This window comes from Vitis riparia, chromosome 13 (assembly GCF_004353265.1).
Source record: "Vitis riparia cultivar Riparia Gloire de Montpellier isolate 1030 chromosome 13, EGFV_Vit.rip_1.0, whole genome shotgun sequence".
Classification (NCBI taxonomy): Eukaryota; Viridiplantae; Streptophyta; class Magnoliopsida; order Vitales; family Vitaceae; genus Vitis; species Vitis riparia.
The window spans coordinates 28,431,526-28,453,266 of NC_048443.1; the positions used below are offsets into that span (position 1 = coordinate 28,431,526).

General features: G+C 37.8%; 4 protein-coding genes across 7 annotated transcripts; 2 read left to right on the forward strand and 2 right to left on the reverse strand.

The window, feature by feature from the left end:
• The first annotated feature begins 1,763 nt into the window (after window positions 1–1,763).
• Window positions 1,764–8,646, forward strand: LOC117929356 (probable methyltransferase PMT23). The gene is made up of 8 exons (XM_034849644.1): window positions 1,764–2,474; window positions 4,415–4,564; window positions 6,564–6,834; window positions 6,963–7,073; window positions 7,300–7,471; window positions 7,560–7,814; window positions 7,943–8,137; window positions 8,245–8,646. Exons 1-8 carry the CDS (start codon window positions 1,983–1,985, stop codon window positions 8,432–8,434), a joined length of 1,836 nt encoding a protein of 611 aa, XP_034705535.1. The 5' UTR covers window positions 1,764–1,982; the 3' UTR covers window positions 8,435–8,646.
• Window positions 8,647–10,052: 1,406 nt separating this feature from the next.
• Window positions 10,053–11,939, reverse strand: LOC117928506 (peptide-N4-(N-acetyl-beta-glucosaminyl)asparagine amidase A). The gene has a single exon (XM_034848381.1). The coding sequence runs from the start codon at window positions 11,937–11,939 to the stop codon at window positions 10,053–10,055; it is 1,887 nt and encodes a 628-aa protein (XP_034704272.1).
• A 4-nt stretch (window positions 11,940–11,943) lies between these two features.
• LOC117928073 (sister chromatid cohesion 1 protein 1) lies at window positions 11,944–20,016 on the forward strand. 4 transcript variants are annotated; one of them, XM_034847866.1, is made up of 20 exons: window positions 11,944–12,030; window positions 14,911–14,979; window positions 15,071–15,129; window positions 15,222–15,250; window positions 15,343–15,414; window positions 15,551–15,633; window positions 15,739–15,862; window positions 16,077–16,149; window positions 16,286–16,364; window positions 16,544–16,644; window positions 17,595–17,677; window positions 17,788–17,949; window positions 18,115–18,274; window positions 18,356–18,438; window positions 18,524–18,707; window positions 18,781–18,871; window positions 19,035–19,159; window positions 19,248–19,332; window positions 19,424–19,536; window positions 19,658–20,016. In XM_034847866.1, exons 2-20 carry the CDS (start codon window positions 14,912–14,914, stop codon window positions 19,738–19,740), a joined length of 1,857 nt encoding a protein of 618 aa, XP_034703757.1. In that variant the 5' UTR covers window positions 11,944–12,030; window position 14,911; the 3' UTR covers window positions 19,741–20,016. The 4 variants fall into 4 exon arrangements, with proteins under 4 accessions (XP_034703757.1, XP_034703756.1, XP_034703755.1 ...); XM_034847865.1 differs by lacking the exon at window positions 11,944–12,030 and adding an exon at window positions 14,315–14,706 and having other exon boundaries at window positions 15,222–15,266; window positions 15,395–15,414; XM_034847864.1 differs by lacking the exon at window positions 11,944–12,030 and adding an exon at window positions 14,315–14,706.
• LOC117928074 (serine/threonine-protein phosphatase 6 regulatory ankyrin repeat subunit A-like) lies at window positions 12,351–14,269 on the reverse strand. Its single transcript, XM_034847869.1, has 2 exons — window positions 13,202–14,269; window positions 12,351–12,837 (listed from the first exon to the last, which is right to left on the reverse strand). The coding sequence occupies exons 1-2, from the start codon at window positions 14,171–14,173 to the stop codon at window positions 12,397–12,399; spliced, it is 1,413 nt and encodes a 470-aa protein (XP_034703760.1). The 5' UTR covers window positions 14,174–14,269; the 3' UTR covers window positions 12,351–12,396.
• Window positions 20,017–21,741: the final 1,725 nt, after the last annotated feature.

Below are 21,741 nucleotides of genomic sequence, written 5' to 3' on the forward strand. Positions count from 1 at the left end.
TTTCACTATAGCCCAATGTTCTTTTCTAAGATTAGAAAGGAACCTGCTGAAAACTCCAACAACATGAGCAATATCAAACCTCAATAACTTGGCAGCGATAAAGAATTTGACTTCGTGGAAGCATAAGGTGAGTCACGAGTGGCATTGCTCGAGATTGAGTGTGCGGTGTTTGGTTCCACTTCGAGCAGGTTACAGAGTGTCAATTCTGTAAAGAGCAGGGATCATGTGAGATTGATACGGTAATTCTGTAAGATTTCATCTGATTTTCATTTGTTGGTTGTTGTTTAATTTTTGCAAGCTTCAAGATCGTTTGGTTTTTCAGCTATCCAAGTCAAAATTGCTGTGTTTTTCTCATGGAGGAGCTTGAATTCTTAAGATATGAAAATGAGTTATGTTTTAGATCAATAAAAATAAAAACTATAATACTTTTAGAAATATTTTCTTAATAATAATATTTTATTTATTTATTTTTAACTTTTAAGTATGGCGACATGATAATATTTATAGCTATATTATCATGAAATTTTCAACATTTGAATGAAATTTTTGCACAATATCATCATATTTTAGGGGGAATCAACTATGTGAAAAATTTGAAAGAGGAAGGAGGGTATTAAGACTCGTAATCTCTTTTATATTTTGAATATTACATAGATTATAATTTTAATATTAAAAATATTTTTAAATTCTTAAATTATGTATATTGATATTGAATAGGATTATTTGATTAAAAGGATCTCATAAAATCCAATTTTTTAAATTTAATCTCTCATCATTTTTTGACACTTATTATTTCCTTGTAAAAATAACGATTTCTTTTAAAACTTATATGTAAATACTTGAAAACAAAAAATGATATTTATTTTAAAAATTGGTTACTTTTGAAGAAAAAACATGGGAATTGTTAGATTTCCAACTTGGGGATTTCATCATTTTTTAACCTAAATTATATTATTTTTATATCAAATTTTTAATAAAACAATTCCAATATACATATATTATGTTTATATAAGTTTAAGAGTTTTTACCAATATTTTTATAAGTTTTAATCCATTTTAATATATATATATATTTAATTTTCATAAATATTTTTGTGTTTTAAAGTTTTACGCAACAATTTTAATATGCATGTTATTGCTTTTTTTGTCATGTTTTAGAGATTTTCGTGTTTGATTGTGATTTTAGGAGGTGTTTTTAAAATTTTTAATATTTAAATTTTTTATCTCTTAAGTATTAAAAAGACAAAAACACTTCATAAAATCATTATTAAACATACTTTTCTTCATTTTAATATATATATATATATATATTATCTATTTATTTATCATATTTTCTTATTATTTTTATGAGTTTCGGGATTAATTTCTATCATAATTTATGTTCAAATTTTTATTGATACGTCCCATGTATTTGTAAAATTGAATTCTTAAGCTCACAATTTCATCAGGATAATGACGTGTAGGAATTAGAAAATAGCGAAATGGGCAAAATGGGTTGAAGAAATGTCCTAAGACACCAAAATGTTTTATTCGTAATGAATATGGATTAAATTAACCATGGATAGCCTTTGTAATTGGCGTGATAACCATGGGCTACTGCTTGAAGCATGCACCGACAGAGCCTGCTTCTTCATACATAAGTGGCAAAAAAAACAAAAAAAAAAAACTTTTTGAACAGTAAAAACAATAATTTATTTTAAGATCAAACTAGCGAAACAGTCTCTTTTCTCCGCTCCGATTGTTATTTAAAATAATAATTTCCATTCCACATTTCATTTTCGTTGAAATTTACTGCAATTCATTAATCAGATTCTGAGTCTTTGGAATTTATCACTGTCTAAATCCATTTCCATCTACTCTCTCGCGTCAATTGCTCTCCTCATCTACAACTATTCACCATGCCTCCGTAAATCTCTCTCCCACCTCCTCAGATTCGATTTCATTCCTCTGTCTCTCTCCTGAGCTTCTGAATCTTCTAAGAGAATGGCGATTTCTGTTGGAACCATATTTAAGGAACGAAAATACCCCTTCATTTTCACGCTGTCGCTCTTGTTCATCTGCGTCGGCTTCCTTCTCTTGACCAACAACCAGTATTCCTACTTCTCCATTTCCGATCTCCAAAGGCTACGGTCAGTTTCGTCGTCGTCGTCGTCGCCGCCGCAGCCTCCTCGGTCCCGGGAGGTTTCCAGCTCTCCGATCACGGGGCCTAGCACGGGCATGGTTCAAGACGACGTGGTTTCGCTGAACGCAAATGATGATTCAGCTGTTGCGGAGTTGAATTGGGAACTCTGTAAGGGTCCAGCTGCGGTTGATTACATTCCGTGTCTCGATAACATGAAGGCGATAAAGGCATTGAGGTCTCGGAGGCATATGGAACATAGAGAGCGGCATTGTCCGGAGCCAAGTCCGCGTTGTTTGGTTCGGCTTCCCCCAGGGTACAGAGTCCCAATTCCATGGCCAAAGAGTAGGGATATGGTGAGATTGATATGGTACTTTGGTAAGATTTGATCTGGTGTTCTTTAATTGGTTGTTTAAGATTGTTTTGTTTTTTGAGTTGCTAAGTCAAAATTATTGTGCTTTTTTGATTGAGGTAATTCAAGAAGAACCTGGACTCTTACTAATACAGGAAGAAATTGAATTATCATCTCATGCTCTCATAATTTGTAAAATGGTTCACTTTAGATCTTGAAATATTAATTTGCTTGTTGTAAAAAAAAAAAAAAAACATGGACTCTTGTAAATGTAGTTAGAAGTTGAATTAGGAAATGCAGGGTATTTGTTTTTCTTTAAATAATATAGTGGAATTTGAAAGCATTTCTGCTACTATTGAGTGGAAATCTATGCAACCAAATTCAGTACTTTTTGGGCATGGTCATAGGGTTTTTATCAATTGATTTGTTTCTTTGTTTTTGTTTTTAGTTTTTATTTATTTATTTATTTTTATTTGTGTTTGTTTTTGTGGATCTATATATGGATAGAATGAACCCAAAACTGGCAAGACATGATTGATTCCTAGGCTTATGGGGAATAATTTCATATAATTATATAGAAGTGTTTTCACGTAGAATTTCTGAAACAAGTTCAGTGCAGGACGAAAATAGACAATAATTTTTGGCAAATTGAGGACCAAATTTCAAGAAAAACTTGGCTCATCCGGGATCAAATCCTGCAAAATTTTTTGATAGATTACTATGAATAGAAAAACCCGATAAGTCAAGAACCACACAGAACAGAAGCTAGCATGGGGAAGGGAAGGACCTGAACCCAGGTGTGATTAACCCCCATGTGCAGTATGCTAACCTTGCAGATTGACTAATAATATGTTTATGGTATTCTATTTCCTATCATGTGAGCTATGTTTTAAGAAATAGGAGTAAACCATGTTGGGATCATGCTTCTAAGTGAAAATGGATTCCTTCCTATATGTAGGAATTGAGACAATTGGTTTATTTTCATAATTTTTTTTTTCCTTTTATTTCTCTTGAAGCTCTAATTAAGGCCGCCTATATACTTTTACAGCATGTGTTTCACAGATTGATTAGCTATTGGCATTTTATGTTTGAAGCTAAGTATAAATGATAGGATGTCATTTAAATGATGTCTTATATAAATGTAGCATGTTCTTAATTTTATTTTATTTTGAACTTTTGGTCACCAATTCCTTTGCTCATCTTTGTAGTAATTGACATAAACTTCTTTGCAATCAACCGTGTGTTATTCCACCATTCAAAAAAACCAAGTTTATTGTTAGACATAAACAAAATTGACCATTAATAGTCCTTTAGTGTAGTATAGTGTAGCTTTGATCTGGTATAAACTGAATTTTATTTACTCAAAAATTCATTACGGTGATTTTAGGGAACATAATTACTTCTCTTTTAATTTTCTCTACAATCAAACTCGTGCATCATCTGAAAGAACCGAATTTATTGTTAGGCTATATTGAAATTGATCATTGGCAATCTTTTAGTGTAGGTTAGTGTCATTCTGATATGGTAGCAAATTGAATTTTTTTGTACTAGAAAATTCATTTTGATGATTTTGGGAAATATAATTACTTCTCTTTTGAATTTCAGATGTCATTTAAATGGTGTAGCATTTAATTTTTATTTTGGGGAATATAAATGTAGCATTGTTTTAATTTTTGTTTTGAACGTTTGGTCATCAATTCCATGTATGCTCATCTTTGAAGCAATTGACTAAGCTTCTTAAATTACTCTCTGTGCATGTGAAGGAAAAAAGTTTGATAATCCCTGTTCCATGAAGTTAGTGAATACTTATTTTCTTTTTGGCTGAACTGGATGCTGAATTTATTTCGAGAAAGCTTTACCATGTTGACATAATTCTATGCTACTTAAATTGCTTGTGAAATATTAGTAATCTGATTTTACAATTTTTTTCTTTTCTTACTCCAGATTTGGTTTGACAATGTTCCCCATCCTATGCTGGTTGAATACAAGAAAGACCAAAATTGGGTGCGTAAATCTGGCGATTACCTTGTTTTTCCTGGTGGTGGTACTCAATTCAAGGAAGGAGTTACTAACTACATTGATTTCATAGAGAAGGTAGTACATGGATTCCCCCGCTTAACTTACTGCCATTATCTTTTGAGAATAAAGCAGTATGTATTCCATATGTAACCTTTGCATGCATTTGATGCTGAATTTCATCTCAGAATAAGTGGAAGTGGAATCATAAAGAAACTGATCATTCTTTTTATTTTTTGCATGCATACATTGCTGACTTTCATCTCTTATTTAAGTGAAAGTTAAAATCATATTGCAGAAACTCATCATTCTTTTATTTATTTATTTATTTTTATCCCCCTCTCCTTTTAATTGTTTTAGAAGTTAAAAGAATTAAGTTTGATATGTTCCTAACTTCTGTAGTTTTTGCATGAAGTTACTGCTGTCAAGACTCAAAACATGCCTTCATGCTTGGCAGCCAGCCATGTTTACAATTGCTCCAGTCAAGAGTACCTAGTACACAATAAAACTAAGAAGGAATGAGAGAAAAGAACTTACATGATTCCATAGTTTTCCTTATTGGAGAGTATAAATTCTTCACATCTTCGTGCCTGAATCTCTGAACCAAAAAATATACAGTTATTTAATGTGTCTAAAAAAGGAGTGATCCTGCTGTTGTTGGTGCTCAATGTGGTCTCCTTGATAACTATGTGAAAAAGAGATAGACATTGTTGTTAAGCACAGTCATGGATTCCATGTTTGTCATCCATGACAGAGACACCTTGTCTTAGACAGGCACACAATTTTTTTTTGATGTAAAGTGAGGTCATCTTGGACACAGGCACAACTTTGGTGCCTGACATGGCAAAAATAGCAAACTAAGAGACTGTTTTGGGTTTAATTTGGGAGGGTTGGAAGTCTTCCTAATGCTTGGAAGTATTTTCCTCAGAAACATTAAGCATTTAATATAATTTAAAAATTATTTTTAAAATTTAGAAAATCACTTTAAGTGATTCTTGAATTAGCATTGGGCAAATGTTTTTAACACCTTTTATTTATTTATTTATTTTTATTAAAGTACTTACTGATTCTCTGCAAAGACCTTTTTTTTTGAAGTGCTACTGAAAACAGAACTTGAGGCTAAAAACATTTTTACCAAAATCACTCCCAAATGGTCCTAAGAGTCATCTGTTATGTAGTTTGGAATTACAGCATAACATAGGATGCAATTTGGCTAATAAATGAACAGTATGTAACAATTTGTGTTGGAGTTTCATGACAGGTTGTGCTGTGATTACAGTATGCAAACTATGGAATTGCTCCTATGTCACTGTGATATTAACTTGATATCAGCTAATTATTTATGGGTTTCTTGTAATGAGCCAAGAGATAGGGCTAATGCTAATATTTTCTGCAGTCGTGTCTGTTTGGGGCCTCCACTGACTAATTTTTGCAACATTGTGACTGTAGAGTAAGATAAACAAGGTAGTAAAAAATATTAACTGGATTTTGTTTCAGTGATTTTGCTCATTCAACATAAAAGCATAATAATGATTGCATGGGGAGCAAGCCCTTTTTCTGTTGGGAGGTGGGGCTGGGAATCTGGGCTATAAAACATTAACAAAGAATTTGTTTATTGGATCCCTTTATGCATTCAAGAACTGTAATCCACCGAGAAGTCATGGTAATATCATTGTAAATGCACAATTTTTAATATTTGTAGTATCTTACTGAGAAACAATTGCATGTTATACCTCATAATATTTTGGGGTTGACCAATCTCGATGTTGAGTATCACTTCCTTACTCTTGGCTTTGGTAGAATTTGAAACTTCATTTTCATTAGTTGGCCCTGACTCCTGAGTGGTTGCTTGAACTTGCAATTGAATATTAGTTCAATAAACTTTTTATTGTGAGAAACTTATCTCTTTGTTTTTTTTCTCATTTATTTTCCTTTGTAATTGGCTGCTCAGTACACTATTTGAGCACCTTTCATTGGTACATTTTGATATAGATCAGAATTACATGCATACACACACATGTACATATATGATTGTACACTATTTTATGCTGACTTTGTCTTCCTTGTCTTTCACCAGACACTACCAATTATTAAATGGGGGAAGAAGATCAGAGTTATTCTAGATGTTGGTTGTGGTGTTGCTAGCTTTGGAGGCTATTTGCTGGACAAAGATGTAATTACCATGTCATTTGCCCCAAAGGATGAACATGAAGCTCAGATACAGTTTGCTCTGGAGCGAGGAATTCCTGCTACTCTTGCAGTCATTGGAACCCAAAAACTGACATATCCAGATAATGTATATGATTTGATTCACTGTGCTCGCTGCAGGGTTCATTGGGATGCAAATGGTACTTTGCAGTCTTTTCTTGTGCTTAGTTGAATTACTTCATTTAATTTGTCAATAATCTTCGCTTCTGTCAGCTATTATGGAGCCATTCTGCAACCTTTCTCAAATCCTTTTGGTTGGATATTCTAGGTGGACGACCATTAATGGAGCTCAATAGGATCCTCAGACCTGGAGGGTATTTTGTATGGTCTGCTACACCTGTGTATCGTAATGATGAAAGAGATCAGAGTGTCTGGAATGGTATGTGATCTAACATCCTTGTTTTTTCCTCAATAATTTTTTAATTGACACACTCTTCACCATTGTGATCCATTTATGGATTGCATCATCCAGCTCAGTGCCCTCAGTTGTATATTTAGTTTTAATTTCATTAGCAAATCTTCCAGTCCAACTTGTGCCCTAAAGCTAGATTGGGATTTAGGTCCTGCAATCTAAGGTGGAAGTTCACGCTCCTTATTTCTTGCAGCTATGGTTAATGTGACAAAATCTATTTGCTGGAAGGTTGTGGCCAAGACTGTGGATTTAAATGGAATTGGGCTTGTAATATATCAGAAGCCTGTCTCATCTTCCTGCTATGAGAAACGCAAAGAAAATAATCCACCAATGTGTGATATAAAAGATAAGAAAAACATTTCATGGTACTCTTCAGGAACCTGTAGCCTTCTTATTCCCAAATTGTTGTTATTATAGCTGCTGCCTCTAATGTCATCCATTTTTGTATTTTAGGTACGTGCCTCTTGACGGTTGTATTCCCCAACTCCCAGCAGATAGCATGGGCAACTCACAGAATTGGCCTGTCTCGTGGCCCCAGAGGCTTAGCAGCAAACCTTTAAGTCTGCCAACTGAACCAGATGCTGAACAAATGTTTTATGAGGACACCAAACATTGGTCTGCCCTTGTCTCAGATGTTTACTTGGACGGTCTAGCTGTAAACTGGTCAAGCATACGGAACGTAATGGATATGAATGCTGGTTATGGAGGGTAAGAAATTTTAAAGTTAATTAAAATAGATTGATGTGTTTGTCTTCAGATTTTTCTACAAAAATTTCCAGTATAATATAGGCTTCATGAAAACATGCGATGATATACTGAGTTCCTGTTCTTCACAGATTTGCAGCAGCACTCATCGATCAGCCAGTCTGGGTAATGAACGTCGTCCCCATTCACGTACCAGACACCTTGTCTGTTATTTTTGACAGAGGGTTGATAGGAACCTACCATGACTGGTGTGAATCTTCTAACACCTACCCACGGACTTACGATCTACTGCATTCCAGTTTCCTCCTCGGGAATCTTACACAGAGGTACTATAACCATCATATGTAATCTTCTAACTTTGCATGACCTTTTGCTGAGGATTTTTTCGTGTTGGAATGACCAGAGATTGTGCTTTTTTTCTTTTGTATTTCAGATGTGATATTATAGATGTAGCTGTGGAGATGGATCGCATACTGAGACCAGGTGGATGGCTTTTGGTTCAAGACACCATCGAGATCATTGACAAGCTCAGTCCGGTCTTGCACTCTCTCCACTGGTCCACAACCCTTTATCAAGGACAGTTTCTAGTCGGTAAGAAAGATTTCTGGCGTCCTACATCATGATGACCTATTCAAGTTGAACGAACGTTAAGATAATATTTTTTCTTTTAGTTTTGTTGCAAAAAAAAAAGAAAAAAAGAAAAAAAAGAAGAAAGAGAGAGATAGAGAGAGAGGCAAGAAATAAATTCATGTCATGGTTTTAATTGGGGTCTGGACAATGTGTAATAGCAATGACAAGAATATTTACCATTGGTAGAGCCTAGCCTTGGAGCTCACTCCTGACCGTCTTTAAAAGGGTGCGTTTTAATTAGAGCGAGAGATTTAATATTTGGCTTAGGAATTTTTGGAGATCCAATGAAGATTTGCACAATAACTTTTCAAATAATCTTTTATAAAAAATAGATTCATTTTTTAAAAATTATTTTTGGGAAATGGGTAAAAATGAATATTAAGTTCTACATGCAGAACAAGACATTTGGATCGTCAAATTTGTATGTTGAACTCTAAACATAGATTATAAAATCAAGACATAAAAGTGAAGTAAGGGGATTTGAAAATACATAATATGATTGATGATGTTCTTTTTTATAGATACTTAAAAAAAAAGTACATTTATGTAATAGGATTTGAATAAAATTTAAGGTTCTTAAATACATTATAAATATACTAATTTTACATGTAGATAGGGAATAGTAAAAATTCTCATTTTCTAATCTAGATACCATGAAGCAAGTTGCAAACAGTTACTTGCCATGTTGCCATCCCAATCCCGTACTTTTTAAGCCTGAGAAACGATGAGCAGAACTCATTCTCCTATGCAAAACATCAACTTCATCCGGCCAAAATTTTCAGCAGACATCCTAACAAAGAAAAGCCAATTCCTAAAGCAAATAAATTACACAACAAATTAACCAACCCATAAAACTTGCCTCCTACTCCAAGAGAACCACATAGATCGGATGTATGGAGATATTTCTATCCCATTTTTAATTTTTTTTTATAACTGTGGATGTCCGTACCAGCTTACGTGCACCTTGATTAATTTCATGGGTCCTGAAGTTAACGATCGGATAAACCTCCAATAGCCTTGAGGGGATCGAACTGGTGATCATTGGGGAGCAAACCCAATGTCGGACCAACTGAGCTACCCTTCTCACCCTAAAACCCTGGTACACACTAAATGGAGTAATTAGAGAATGAGAAATTAGTTTTATTCTTTCTCATTAGTTAACATGTTTGAATTATTTTTTAAAAATAAGAATAAGAATAAAAAATTTATTATTATAAAAATTAAATTTTCTTTCATAAATTTTGATTGATTGATTTATTTAAGGTATTATGATTCAATTCTATTCTCAAACACGACTTGTAAATTCCAATTCTATTTCTTACACCTTCATCCATTTGCCGCCGCTGATCTAAGTCACCAAACTAGTGTAAGGTGCAACTCAGAGACCTAAACTACATCATTACAAAATAGAAAACGTATTCACACAAACATACACAAGCGGAAGCTTCATAAAGCTACCTTACAAAAAACACCGAACCCCATATTCACATCAAACAAAGGAACATACCCATTTTTTGGAGTTTTGTTAGGGTACACATGCAGAAGGAGTAGTTTCATACGTTACAGAAATACACAATTACATTAGAGGAGAGAGGACAAGAGGGAAAGAAACTACACAGAACTTGCGCAAGAAGTAGATGAGCTATCGCTCAAGAGCTTGCCATTGGTTGATGCAACAACCCGGGAGAAGCACCGGGAGCCATCCCTGACCCTGAAACTCTGAGTAGTGTCTGAAACTCCCGAGACAACTGAGTGATCCTTCACCTCCATGTATCCCCCGCAAACTTGGCTATTGTAAACAAAGATGGAGCTGTTGCCATTGGCGAATCTTTTCCCCAACGACTCCGTCACATTGGTGGTGATCAAGTTTGTGCCCTGCCCTGATCCCGGTCTGGTCGAGGTGATGATTTTGAGGGGGTAACGCCATTTGATGAATGGGCGACTGAGCAGAATCCGGGTTTCTGTCAACACTTTCACTTGTGTTTTCGACTTGATTTTCTGTTCAACAGTCTTGTGGTTTCCGTCTCTTCGGAATTGGATAGCGTTCCTGAACTTCAATTTTCGTGATACTATTGTGGTTAGGTTCCCTTCACTCGATTTCACCCATCCCACGTAGCGACCCTTTCTACTTCCCTCTAGCTCGAATGTTCCATCCAGTCTCTTGAATTTCTGGCTGCTCGTGAGAGTCAGTGCAGGGCTTTTCTGGCTGACAAGCTTCGCCTGAACTGCTTCAGACTGATGATCCAACCACAGGTGCAGATTAGCATCCACCAGCCAAAATGGGATACTGTACGACACCCCAATTCCGAAATTGTGGGTGTTTCCATCAAGCAGAAGCCCCAGAAATGGAGTCAATTCGAAGTCGTAAGAGGGAAGATCAAAGGCCCCAATCGCCACAACCGGTTCCCAAAACAATGGATTGATTCCGCCTGTGAATATCACCGGGTAAGGAACCTCTGAGCCCACAAAATTGCCGTCGACAGTCACGTAAACCTCACGGAACGCTCCATTGCCTCGATCTGTGGTTAAATTGTTGTTCCTGATATAAGAATTTGGCGGATTCGAGTACCAGAACTCATCATTTCCATGAAACGACACGTAGAGCTCCATAACCGCCCTGCGAGTGTTGCGCGGAATTTGAACTCTCTTGGTTCGCACATCCGATTCGCCGTTGATTCGAAACCAGAAACCGCGGTCCCCGTTGTTGGAGATCGGAACGATCAAGTCGGCCGGTGGTTCATAGAGACTCAATGGAGCTTCCCCAACAACTCGTGTAGGAGCAATCCACGGACTCCCGAATCCAAACCCTAATTCTCTTCCCAAATTCTTATCCGCTGGAGCCGTAACGCCTTTGTCCTTGTAATAGAGAAGTGACACCTGGACATGGTACACGCCGGTGAAGATGTCGTCAACGATGTTCTCGAGCATCATCGTGAGGTCCTGGTTCGACAGCTTGAGGAGCGAGGAGTACCTGGTGACGTCCTTCTGAACGTTCCAGAAGATTCCAGCCTCGTCCGGCTCCGCCGTGCTGGTCCGCAGAATCTCCACGCCGCCAAGCCACACGGCGGCGATGCGATCATACTGCTCGCCTTTGCAATCTGCGTGCACCTCCAGGACTACACGTGACCACGGGGCATGACAATGGCGCGGAGGCTTGTACGGTACGGACACCGGGGGCGAACCAATGGTATTGGCGAAGTCGTGGTCGAGAATTGAAACCGTGCATGCTGGGGTCAGATGATCGGTCGGCAGAGGTTGCCTCAGCTCGAAAAACTCCTGGCCTGAGGGTCGTTGGAGTGTTGACTGTGACCTTGATTTGGTGAAGTGGTCTGGGAGACGAGGAGTTGCAGAAGCACCATTGAAGAACAAAACGTAAAAGAAGAAGAAGAAGATGAAAGAGATTTTCATTCTGAGTGATGAGACGGTGGGAACAAGGAAAAGATCATAACAATATAAACTGATTGAATCCCAGCAGTTTTCCCAGAAAAGCAAAAGCATTTCACGGAGAATTGACACCTGCACACCAAATGGGATGAGCTTCTGCCACTTGGATTATTGGTCTTCTACACAAAAAGCGTTTCATCACAAGGTAATTCTTTCTTCTTTTTCTTGAGAAGAGAAGCTTCACTTGGATCTCTCTTCTCCCTGTCTTTAGTCTCCCAAAAGCAGATTCTGTTTACAGTACTTGAAGATCCCAAAAGAGAAGGAAGCGTGATGAAGAAAAAAGGAAATTAAAAAAAAAAAAACCATCACAATCGGTTAGGTAAAGTCCTGCCTTAGGTTGTAAGAATTACCATTCCTCCCCAAAATTCAACACCAACCCCTCCGCTGCGTTTTTAGCAAACAAGTCTTCAAAGAAAAAGGCATTTTTTTTTTTCAGTTAAATTTCTATATAAATTAAGGAAATAATTGAATTTGAAAAAGAGGGCTTGTAACGTTTTGATGCATACTGATATCATAAATGGTAAGGTGAAGATGATGGAGGAAGGGAAGAGGAGGAGGCTCCTCTGTTTACAAGAAACTGAGCGATGTCATGGTACCCCAAGGCATTAGCCATGTAGAGAGGGGTTGCACCCCTCTTGCTCCTGGCATTGATATTGGCTCCTTCATCTACCAACACCTCCACTGTCTCCATGCTGCCGCCCTCCACTGCCAAATGCAGCGGCGCGTGGCCTTCACTGTCCTGGCACTCCAAGCCTAACCCGGACCCGATGAGCAGCAGGGCGACATCCTTGTGCCCTTTGATTGCGGCCACATGAAGAGCTGTCAACCCATACTGATCGCGGTAGTTGATGCTTGCGCCTCTCTGCAGTAAGAGCTCCAGAGACTTGAGCTCTCCCCGTCTTGCTGTGGTTAGTACCGTCTCCCCTTGCTCCAGGATCTCCACAATCTCTTTCTGCATGTCCATGCAAAAATGAGTAACAATAATCAACGTTAATACGAATTCTTGTAAACTCTTCTAGGCTCTAATCACATTTACTATTGACGTTCATGTCCGTGCCCTATTCCAACTAGAGAGAGAGAAATCAATCTGACACATCAGAGAATTGACTATTTCTCTAGGTGGGCCTCCACTCTGATAACGGTTTAACTTTATATACTGGAAATTCAAAGACAAAAACAACTCTTAAGAAGTATTCCCTCTTACACAATGTATTTAAAAATTGTAGTCTAATTTTTTACTTTCACTTTCCCATTAAGTGAAAAACAAAATTATGCCAAACAAGACGTAAGACAAGAAATTGAGGTTTAGTGCTTACGTGTCCCTTATCGCGAGCAATATCAAGAGGTGAGCGGTCACGATGGCCAGCGGTGATAGTGGGGTCCGCACCCATCTGTATCAGCATCTCCGCCATCGGACGGTCACCATTTGAGGCTGCTCTGTACAGCGCCGTTCTACCGTCCTTACTCTTGGCGTCCTTGTCCGCACCCGCCTCCACCAACGTCCTCGCACACTGGATATTTCCTTTGCTTACTGCCAGGTGCAGCGCCGTCCTCCCCTCGTTATCCCTGAAATCCAACGGCCCAGATCCCACCAACTTCACCAGACTCGCGAGCTCCTCCGTCCGATCAAACGCTGCAGCCACGTGAATCCCCGTCCACCCCTTCGACGCCCACCTGGTCTCCTCTTCCAAACTCATCTTATCAATCTTCGCACGTGCCTCGCTCTTCAACCCTGCTTCGACCAGCAACTCGACCATCTCGTTAGACTTGGAAGCGACTCCGAGCAGCGACTCGGCTTCCCTTGGCAGCATCTCCGCCACCACCGACTTCTGCCGCTTGATCAAGTTCCTCGCGGCGTCTACATCCCCAGCCGCGACGGCATGCCGGAGAAGGAATGGCCCAACGAACACCACCTTAAGCTTCAGGTCCTGCGTCGGCCTGGAGGCGAACCACGAGTTGATGGAATCCGGTTGAGTCGACTGGGTAGAGAACTCCGGAGCGAGCGCGGTTTTGATGAGGAAACGGTCCGTCGGCGAGCGAGGGAACATCGCCGGAGGCTGCGATTGGGGCTTGAGGATGACTTGAAAGGCAGCGGAGGACAAAGGAGGAATAAGACCAGTGGGTGGGCTCACTAGAAACTTCTGAGGCGAAGAGGTTTGAACCTTGAAGGCAATGGGAGTGTTGGCACTGAGAGAAGTGAGGCGGACGTTGGCTCGGCATTTGCAGCCCAGTGCGAAGTCGATTCGAACTTCGTGGTCCGACACCTCCACCAGTCTCCGATTCTCCATCACCACTACACAGAGAGGAATCACAGAGACGAAACTCGGAAAGTTGGGCTAGAAACTGATGATGAATCATATATTCCCTACCTCTATTGAACACGTGATTCTCTGGGGACCACATCCAGTGACTAACCAATGGAAAAGCGAGTATAATGCGTGTGATACGCTCTACCTAGTCGCTGAATCACCCGCCTCAAATGAAACAAAAAGAGAGTATTCAAGTATCATATGATTTTCCATATTTAATCTTCTCTGGACACGTGGAGCTCATCGGTGCTAGTAGCGTGGTAGGTAGCATGATTCGACTGGTGACTCTATAATTGAGCGGCATTTCTTACACTGTTGTATTCAGTTGCGGAGGGTGAAGACACACCACTCTCAGCTCTCGTTTTCCGTGTGATCTCTCGTTTCACTTCCTTTCTTCTTCTTCTTCTTCTAAGCGATTAACGAAGAGTTTGGAATTTTAATTGAAGTGTTTGGGCCAAAATGTTCTACTCTCACCAGCTTCTTGCTCGGAAAGCTGCTCTTGGGCAGATATGGCGAGTTGCTTTTTATCTTTTACTTTTGTACTGTGTTGTTTTGTTTCTGTGAATTCTGCTTTTGAATGTCGACTCATGTTGTTGGACTTTAATGCTTGTGGATATGCATGAATTCTTATCAGCTCTGTTGTTAATTGGTATTGTAATGTACAATGGACATGAAATGTGACTGGTATGTGTAAATCTCTCTGTGATGATATGAAGGATGGCAGCGACGATGCATGCGAAGATGAACCGGAGAAAGCTTGACAAGCTCAACATCATTAAAATCTGGTGGATGTTTCTTCTTGGATTTCTATACTTTCTTGTCTACTTACTTCCAGTTTTGATTATATTGAATTAGTTTTTTCGTTTTATTTTGTAGCGAAGAGATTTTGAATCCGTCGGTTCCGATGGCTCTGAGGCTCTCGGGAATTCTCATGGGTAAGCAACCAATGTTTGAGAATTTCCATTCATTTTAAACTCTGTTTTCTTCGTTCCAGTAACAGTTGAGGTTCTTTCTCCGTTGTACTCAGGTGGAGTAGTGATCATCTACGAGCGAAAAGTGAAGCTCCTCTATGGCAAGCTTTGATTCCTTTCATTATTTTTTCATTCATTAATTTTCTTCTGTTTTCCTGTTCAAAATCTTAATTACAGTCCAAATCACTGCATCTGATCGTCGTTTTTGCTACTCTGCTCTTGTTATCAGATGATATTACGCGCCTTATGGTAGTTACACTTACATCAACTCTTCATCAACCACAAACCACTCTCGATCCCCTCTGTTTCTCCTACTTTCAATTTCACTTTTATAAATAGTGTTATTATATAGTTGATGCATTGTTTGGAGATCGGATATCTTCAGGTGGAACTGAACGAAGCTTGGAAAGTAAAAGCAGGAGCAGGTTCACATTCCACAGACCTCCCAAAGCGAAAATCTCAAGCCAAGTGAGTCATAGCTTCTATCTTCTTCTTCTTCCTCAGTGGAAAGGGTAGGAATGCCAATTTACGCTGCTTTGATTTGATTTGATTTTATTTTATTTTATTTTGTAGATATGAAGCCGTTACGCTGCCTGATAATGAAGGAGACGCTCCAGAGATTGAGCGGTTCCTCAACTTCTCCAACACAGCCACCACCGCCATGGGGCTTCAACCACAAGGCGCCTACATTTGCGTGGTAATATTTGCATGGACCAGAATGCCTCTCTTAATCTTTTCACATCTTCTAATTTTACGAAGCCCGTTAGGGGCATTTGAGTCACTCTGGCATTTTTTTGTTAAAAATTGTTATATGAGGATAGGCTCTACCTTGCCGTTGGATCCCATCTGTTTGGGTGTGAACGGCCGTGGATCATTCTCAAATGTGAGTTAATACTTTTATACTTTGACAGTGTCTGGACAACGTGGATGAAACCTACATTACTGGAAACACAGGAGAAGATGTATTGCAAGACAACCATCAAGGTTTTTTATTCACTTTTTACTTGCTCTCTAGTTGTGAATTAGTACAGGTTTGCATGATTCAGTTTGTGCATTCTTTTAATTACCAACTTACTTTTGGAAGTATTATAAGCATGTAATGTGCTACTGTTTCTTTCAGCTGACGCTGATAATATCACTTTATGGGAACCTTTTAATTCGTATCAGGCTGATACTAATCTCAATAATCGTGATGAAAGGTAATCTTAACCATGATGCAACTTTCAAGTTTGCTACAGTTTTCTTGTATATTCAGATTTATGTAGATTCTGAGTAGAAGTTTATTACACATCTTGAGTTATTGTTGGAGGTAGAATCAGAATTTTGATGATTAGGTTTCTTAAGCTATGTTACTGTTTGTGGATTGTTGGGTATGTAGGTTCGAGGAAGATGGGGAGATCCAGTTGAACTTCACTCTAGCAGAACAAATCCCAAGTACTCTTATACCATCTCCATCCCATCAAAATGAGCATCAAAAAGGTTAGCAACAAAAATGTTTTTAACACTTACAAGCTCTGCAAAGTTGAAGAATTGTTTGTCTGCACATATCTCCAGATTGATTTGTTATCTAGGAAAGCCTGGACCACTAGGGCATGTTTAGAATGTTGGAACAGGGAATAAGAATGAGAAACTCATTCCATTTCCCATTCAAAAATTCATTCTCGTTGAAACAAAAATCCAGTCTTGTCAAAATTTTGATTCATCTCTTTCACTTCCATTCTTAATCCTATTCTCATTCCTAAATGCATCCTAAGAGTTAGAATATGTATCATTAGAATAGATAATGACTCAACGACATGATAATATGTTGACTGGTTAAAGTTAAAAACTAGAAGGGGATATAGGTGTACTGGACTAAAGCAACAGGTATGGATATCCCCTTTGGGGAAAAGTGAAATATTTAGATCTTGCAGAACCAAAAGGGAAAGGAAGGCAAAAACAAGCATTTTAGATTCTGAACACGGGGATTACCCTTAAGCTGGCATTTTTAACTTGAAAAGTTAAGTATAAGAGTACCTTGTACTAACCCTTAAGGTACAACTTAATTGCTAAAGCATGAGTATTGAATATCATTGATGATGCCTTAAAACCGTATAATCCAATGGAAATAAAATTCAGGAAAAGAAAAATCTATATATCTTGGAGAAAGAAAATCATGGCAAGAACGTTTTAGATTGTATCTCCCAGTCTTCCACAAGCCCAACACTTAGGTTTTATTAGCTGCTAAGCAAAAAATTTTGGAAGTAAAATATAAGAAGAGATAAAGCATTTGTATATTTTTAATTAATAAATTGGAAAAAAAATTGCAAATCTAGAAATGGTGTCAAAAACCAATATTGATGTTTGGCCATGTGCAACTTTGTAGTGTATCTTATAAAGAAATGTGAGTTAATATACAAAATTATTGAACTAAGTACACATGCCTTTAGGTGATCCTGCTGATGAAATCCCAGACCTGCATCCAGAAAACCAGGTTAATCAGCAACCTGATGAGCACAAGGAAGTTAATCAGGTAGAGCAAGTCAATCATCTGTAACTATTGTAACTTCATGTGCACAAAACAGAGGAAAACTGTATAAAATTACACTAACCAACATAGAATATATGGATGGAACATAACAGTCTGAGCAGGATCAACCGAGACAAGGGATAATAAGAAAGAGAGGCAGAAGGCCAGCAGCCTTTGTCATGGATGATGAACAAATCATCATTCCTGGTAATCTATACCAGTCATGGCTTCAGGATCCTTCGAATATTGTTGCAAGAAGAGGAAAAAGGAGAAAGGTATGTTTCAGTTTATCCTTTCTATATGTTAATTCTTGTCCAAGTTTTTTAATAGCTGGATATTACTTTGAACCATGGAAAAGTTTCAAAATTGTAAGAAAAGTAAGATATTTATTTATGTTTTTAAGAAAACAATTATCTATTATTTCATAATACATTCTGCAGAACCTTATGCCTAAAGTAAAGATAGCCAACCTTATGGAGCTGCCGCCTTCAACGCTTATTGATGGAATATTAACAAGTGGAACTGGAGAAATCCAATATCCAGCACCTCTTCTAGAGCTATGGATGAGAAGTATCCAACTCCCCCATGATTCGCCTTCTGGTGAGAATTAATCACTGTTTTTTGAGATTATCTGTTTTGCATAGGATTTAGATGAACCAATACATTCTGTGCTGTGTGTAGGAAGGAACACCCCGCCGCAGCCACCAGAACCCTCATCATCATCACCATCACACAGAGTTCATCATCAAGGCCCTGCAGGATTTGTAAGCTACTCAGCTAAACCTTTTAGTTTAATATCTTAAAGGAAAAAACATATTAGTCTGTCTCATTAATTGTTTGAATATGAAGCCTTTTGAAGATTTTCTCAGTGGAGTTGGTTCCCCATCACTGGGAGTTTCCATAGAGAAGCAAAGAGGCACAAATCATGACAACAATGAATCACAATTTGAAATCCTCATGACCTCACTAAGAACTAAGCTTATGAACGATAATACAAGGACAGCTGAGGCTGTCTTCACACCTGGGAATTCTGGTATGCTGGAGTGAAACCTTGAGGTTTCATTTGATAACAATCAAAACCTTCAATAACTTAGTTTTTGCTTCAGGTGGAGCCACTGTAAATGAAGTAAGATCCTTCCCTGGCTCAGCATCTGGACATGGTTCCCCGTCTCTTACTTCTGAAGTAAATTCAGGAAGGTTAGTACATATATCATCAAATCTATTCAAAGTGAAGAAAAAAAATGCATTGAAAATTTTCTTTTGGAGATTGAGAAACAACCCATAGTTCTTGGCATGTGAATCAGTTACATTTTATGCTTCATATAGTAAAAAATTTACTATGCATCAGTGCTTGTTACAGAATCAACAAAAAAAGGCCTTATTCTTGGTCTAGACACAGTGGGAGTAGCCTTGAACCAGTGGATGAGGAGCATCCATTTAACCATACTGATCCAAATTTCAAGTTGTCAAAACTATCTGAGCATGGTAAGTACTCCAATTCTCTCCTCCTACCAGGCTAGTTTAATTTGCTTGTCCATTATCAGTGTTTGATCGATTGCCTTTTGTTTTCCAGAACTATTGGTGGAAACGGGGCCAACACAGACTCAAAATCCTATCATCCCTCCCCCAATTGAAAAGATCACGGATTCAATCCGAATGTAATATTTTCTTTTGGGATACGTTGAATTCCTGAGTTCAAAAATATCATTCAATTGAATTAAGTAATTGACTAAATGCTACTTCTTGAAGGCATCTGAAGACACATTTTGACACACCCGGAGCGCCCCAAAGAGAATCCCTGGACCAGCTTGCTTCCGGAATGGACAGACCAAGAGCTGCTCAACTCTTCTATCAGACTTGTGGTATCCACCCATATATACTTGTTTAACCGTAGTAGCATTTTTCAAACTTTACAATAAGATCTCTTCTTCTAACAACTTCCAACTGATTAGCAACAATGATAACTGGATGCTTTATGTGCAGTTCTTGCAACTCGTGGTTTCGTAGAAGTTGAACAAAACGAGCCTTACGGGGACATTCTCATCTCAAGAGGAGCAAAGATGTAATCAAGGTGAGCATGAGAACCTCAACTTCATAGTTTTCTTTTAAGCGCCTCTCCTTTTTGCACCAGAGGCGAAAGTTTTTGGCCCGGATAGCATTAGCTTAGGACATCAGTAGAAAAACAAAAAAGAATGAGGAGGCTGCTCCTCTCTTCTTGGGGTATAAATATTATTCAAGATTAGTAGAGTTCCCACTCTTGTTTTTTAATGTAATTAGGACTATAATATTAGGGTCAGATATTTCTGTTCTCTCTATCATTTTGAATACTAATTACTAAGGGCTACTGGATAATGAGAAATTTGGAACTCAATCCTCTGCAATCCTTCTCTTTCTCTCATTCATATTAGAGGTGCTTTTCTTGATTAATGTTGTTAACGAATATAAGTATGTTTATCAATGGAAATCTAACAAGACTTGGTTTAGTGATTAGACTTCACACAACCGCAATGCTCCCAAAAGGTTGAAATTCCATCGAAAGTATAGGGATAGGCCTAGGCGTGTAGGTTAGGTCTGTCAGTGACTCGGTCCAGGCTCACCCAAAAAAGTTTAGGCTGATGCTTGACCTGGCCCCGCATCTTTCTAGGGTTAGGCATGGGCTGACCCGGCCCAAGCCTTAAGGCCTTCGAAAAGAATTCAAAAATAGAATGAATATGATGAGATTTGAACCCTTCGAATCCTAACAAACCTGATCATTTTTGTCTAGAAATCTAATTATATTCATTAAAAATAGATGGGTTGAGTATCAAACTTGAATATTGAATATCCATGGAAGTCTTAAGGACTTAGGGGACTAATTTGAAAATAATCTCAAAAAATAGTTTTAGAGAATAAAAGTAGGTTTAGAAATGCAAGATTTTTTGGGTGATTTTTTTTATGCTTTTAAATATATCTAAAAAATAATTTTTATTCATAAAACTTTATTTTTAATTGTTATCTATATTTCTACAATTATTTCTTAAAATAAATAAACTAATTAAAATACTTTCCTAATAATCACTTTATTTTTTTTTAAAAAAAATATTTTCTATCCAAAAAAATTGTCAAATGTAATTTCCCAAATAGGTTCTTAGAATATTAGTTTCTCTCTATTTTTAAGAAAATTAAATTAAAAATTCAACCCACAAAAATTAATTTTTAAAATTTTTAAATCAAATCCACCTTTATAATCAATGGATTTTGATTGAACTGTATTGGTTTGAATTTCGATCGATATTGGATTCTCGCTTGCACCTACTTACAACCATAATAGAAATAAATGGAGATGTGGTAGGAGTGTAGGACACCCTTGTTGCGCACTCTTCCACAACTCACTGTTCCACAATCCACATGCATCTCTCATAGAATAATGATTCCTTAGGTGTCTCCACATGCTTCCACTCTCCCGTCTTAAAAGGCTGCTCTCCGCATTATCCTTTGCAGTTGAAGTCCCCGTTTCTTTTTCAGATCACAATCTCAAGTACCCCTTTAATTCCACTCCTCACTTCACGTCACGTGCCCTCCATCCAACTCATCTCCTCTCAATTCCATGGAAAATCCCTTTTTCTCCTCCTTAATTAATTTTCTTACGTGCCGTTGTTAGATAGACATAAAAAAATGAGTCAAAAAAGGAAAAAATAAATATATAACAAAGAAAATATGTTAGTAACTGTTTTTACTTTTTAGACGGTTTTTGTATTAGTAGTTCAAAAAAAATAAAAATTGTAACCATTATTCTTTGCTTTTACTTCAATAATATGGGCGCCGCCTCATAATAATGTCAATATGTAATGACATTACCAAATCCGTTTCGCTAACAAAACGTAACCACTCAATATTACTAAAAAAATACACCCCTAATTACAACAATCTCTCCTAACAAATGTGGATCCCAGTGTAGATCACAATCATAGCGACATAACAAACATACCACAATACCCATTTTCCCACCAACCAAGCAGACATACAAGAGAAAATTAGAGGATTACAGCTTGACTCCCTTACTCCATATCTCACACGTCACACCTTTC